Source organism: Entamoeba nuttalli (genome assembly GCF_000257125.1).
Source record: "Entamoeba nuttalli P19 unplaced genomic scaffold asmbl_2812, whole genome shotgun sequence".
Classification (NCBI taxonomy): Eukaryota; Evosea; order Mastigamoebida; family Endamoebidae; genus Entamoeba; species Entamoeba nuttalli.
Window position 1 is genome coordinate 1 of NW_008575617.1, and position 3,682 is coordinate 3,682.

The 3,682-nt window shown below is 25.3% G+C and overlaps 1 protein-coding gene across 1 annotated transcript; it reads left to right on the forward strand.

Annotated features, from left to right (window-relative positions):
• Positions 1-461: 461 nt before the first annotated feature.
• Positions 462-3,137, forward strand: ENU1_042740 (poly(ADP-ribose) polymerase, putative; the record flags this gene model as incomplete). Its single annotated transcript, XM_008857595.1, has 1 exon — positions 462-3,137. One exon carries the CDS (start codon positions 462-464, stop codon positions 3,135-3,137), a length of 2,676 nt encoding a protein of 891 aa, XP_008855817.1.
• Positions 3,138-3,682: the final 545 nt, after the last annotated feature.

Here is a 3,682-nt window from a genome sequence, read left to right on the forward strand (position 1 = left end):
AGTTCAAAATATGATTGTTTAAACAGTTAAATACATTTTACTAAAACAACAAATTATGTATTAGTTTTCACTTTGACAAATTGATTTTATTTTTACTATGACAATAATTATATAATAATATTAATATTTATATCTTGTTATATAATAAATGAGACAATAAAATCAGAATATAATGAAAATGACATGAATAAATATACAATATTCATTACATTCAATTATTAAAATTATTGATAACTAATATGTTGATAGATTATAACATGGAATTAGAATAACACTATTACTCATAACATAAAATTTGCACTATATTTCGTTATATATAACACAACATAAAAAAAACGAAAAAGACAAATTACGAAAATATCTCAAAAACTCAAACATAAAGAGAGAAAAAATAAAAAATGCTGTAGAACAAATGAAAAAAAATAAGATTTAAAGGAAGAATGAACTGAAAATAATAATAAATGTCAGCTAATCTATCATTCCAATTTCAATATTCAAAAACAAGTAGAGGAAAATGTAAGTCATGTGGTGAAGTTATTAGCCAAGGAGAAATAAAAGTAGGTAGAGAAACTAAGTCAAGATTCCATGATGGAATAGAAGTGCAATGGAATCATCTTGAATGTATAGAAAATAAATATAATTTTAAAAGTACTCCATTATCAACAATGAAAGGTTGGGAAAAACTTAGATGGGAAGATATACTTCATATTAAAACCATCGTTGAAGATGATGTTCCAATTGCAACAGAAAAAATAGAAAAAATTAAACAAACTAATGAAAGATTTTGGAAAGCAAAAGATAAATTAAGTGAAGTACAAACAAAATTATTGAGAGAATTATTAGCAGAAAATGGAATTATTTATGGAGAAAAAATTGATAATGAAATATTATATGATGCAGCAGCTGATATCTTAGAATTTGGAGTAATGGAAGAATGTCCACAATGTCATGAAAAAAAGTTAGAAAACCATATTATTAACATTGTTTGTCGTGGCAATATGACTGAATTTGTTAAATGTGACTTCAAAACAAATGACGTTAATTCAATTAAAAGATATAAGGCAAATATAAGTGAAAAGGTTTCGGGATTAGATAAGAAAAAAATCTTATCATCTTGGGTTTTTCCAGATGATTATCCGACAGAATCATTTTGTGGGTCTACTACTAATGGAAATATAAAAGAAGAAAATAGTCTTGAAAAAGACAATGAACCAGAAAGTGAAGTACCACCAAAAAAAGAATTATATGGAATGTATATTCTTGTTAAAGGAACACCTAAAAACCTTGGAAGTAGTATTGCAGAATGGCAAAATTTAATTATTGATTATGGTGGAAATGTTGTTAAAAATGTAACAGATGCAACTGTTTGTTTGAGTACTAATGAAGATATGAAAAATGGGAAAGCAACAGGAATTAGAGATGCAAAAGAAACATTAACATGTTTAACATTAGAATGGATCGATGAATTAACAGATAGAAAAGGAGAATTTATGAAATTAAGAAGTAAAGAAGGAGCAGAAAAATTTTTATGTGAAGGATGTGAATGGAAAACAGAAATAGTTAAAAAGAAATATCATGCAAAAGAAGGAATTGTAAAAGAAACATTTAAACCAACAGCAGATTCAGAAATTATGAGATACAGTCCAAATAATACTCTTGGAAATGGAACAGAAATTTATGTTGAAGATGACCCTGTATGTGGATGGACAGCATATAATGTAGTATTAAGTAAAACTGATTTAGATACAGGAGCTAATTCAGTGTATAGAATGCAAATAGTTAAAAAAGGAAAAAAATATCAAATGATGTTTGAATGGGGAAGAATTGGAGGAACATTACATAATACATTTAGAAATGGAAGTCTTAGTAATATTTTATCAGAATGGATAAAAAAATTTAAAGAATGTACAGGAAATGAATGGGAGAATAGACTTCAATTTAAAAAAGTTGGAGGAAAATACTTTATGCAAGCACTTGATACAGGAAAAGATGAAACAGAAAGAAAAAAATTAATAAATGAAGAAACAAAAAAGAAGATGGAAGAAAAGAGACAACAATTAAAAGAGAAAGCAAAAGAGAATTATTTAGACCCAAGAGTATCTGATTTAATTAAAATGATATTTGATACTGATATGATGAAAAATACACTTCAAAGTGCAGGATTAAATCTTAGTAATATGCCACTTGGAAAAATTAAAATTGAACAAATGAAAGAAGCTATGAGAGTATTATCCAAATTATCAGATATATTAAGTAAAGATAGTGAAATGACAGAAAAACAAAAAGAAGTTCAAATTAAAGATTTAACAGCAAAATACTATACATTTGTTCCACATGTAATTAATGGAAATACTATTCCAATGATTGATAATGATGAAAAAATAAATAAAGAATTAAAATTAGTAGAAACTATGTGTGATGTTGGAGAAGCAATGAAATTAATTGAAGAAGATGAAGGAATGGATTTAGATGAAATGACTCAAATTTATTCACACTATAAAAGTTTAAATACTAAAATTACCGCTTTAGACAAAGATTCTGAAAGATATAAATTACTTGAAGAATATTTCACTAATAACCAAGAAACTAATTCATGGAGAAAAACAACTAAATTAGTTGATATTTTTGAAATAGAAAGAGAAGGAGAAAGGGCTAGGTATCAACCTCATGCAGATGATCCAAATAGACAATTATTATATCATGGAAGTAGATTAACAAATTTTGTTGGTATTTTATCTACTGGATTAAGAATTGCACCACCAGAAGCACCTTGTAATGGATATAGATATGGTAAAGGTCTTTATTTTGCTAATTGTGCAAGTAAGTCAGTAAGTTATTGTACATACAATGGAGAGAATAGAGGTTGTATTTTATTCTGTGAAGTTGCACTTGGTAAACAATGGGAAACTCCTAAAGATAAATACATGGAAAAACCTCAACCAGGAACAGATTCTACTTATGCTCTTGGTATGGTTGAACCAGACCCAAAAGATACTATTACTTTAGAAGATGGTGTTAAAGTTGCTAAAGGTAAAATTATTTCTACTGAATTAAAAACATGGAATAGTCATTCTGAATTGGTTGTGTATGATGTTGCACGAGTGAATATACGATATTTAGCAATCTTCCAATTATAATAAAAAATTAATAAAATTTAGTTATTCTAATAAGTTATTTTTTATATTGAGTCAAATAATATTTTTTTTATTGTTTATTCTTCTTTTCTTTGTTTAATGTTCAATTTTATTAAAGTTCATGTAATTTTCTATGGTATTGATATGTTTTATTGAAAATTTGATATTCTTATTTAACTCTTTTTTATTTAAGGATGTACTAACCAATTAATCAATTATCTTTTGTAACTATCAGAAATTTTCATCTTAATCTAGTTAATATTAATCCACTTATTTTAAATCATTAAAATAACTTAACACAAAACTATTATTAATTATTAGTATTGTTACTTATTCTCATTATGTTTTATATTAAAAGAATGCATCATTATATTATAAATCATACAAATTTCTTTGATTTGATAATTTAAAAACATTAATGTATCAGTTATTTTTAATGAACACAACTTTATTATAAAACTTGTGATAGAAATATGAACTTAATTATGTAATATCTTAGCTTACTAAACTTATTTATTTTTTGTTGCATTAATAAAGTTTCATATTAA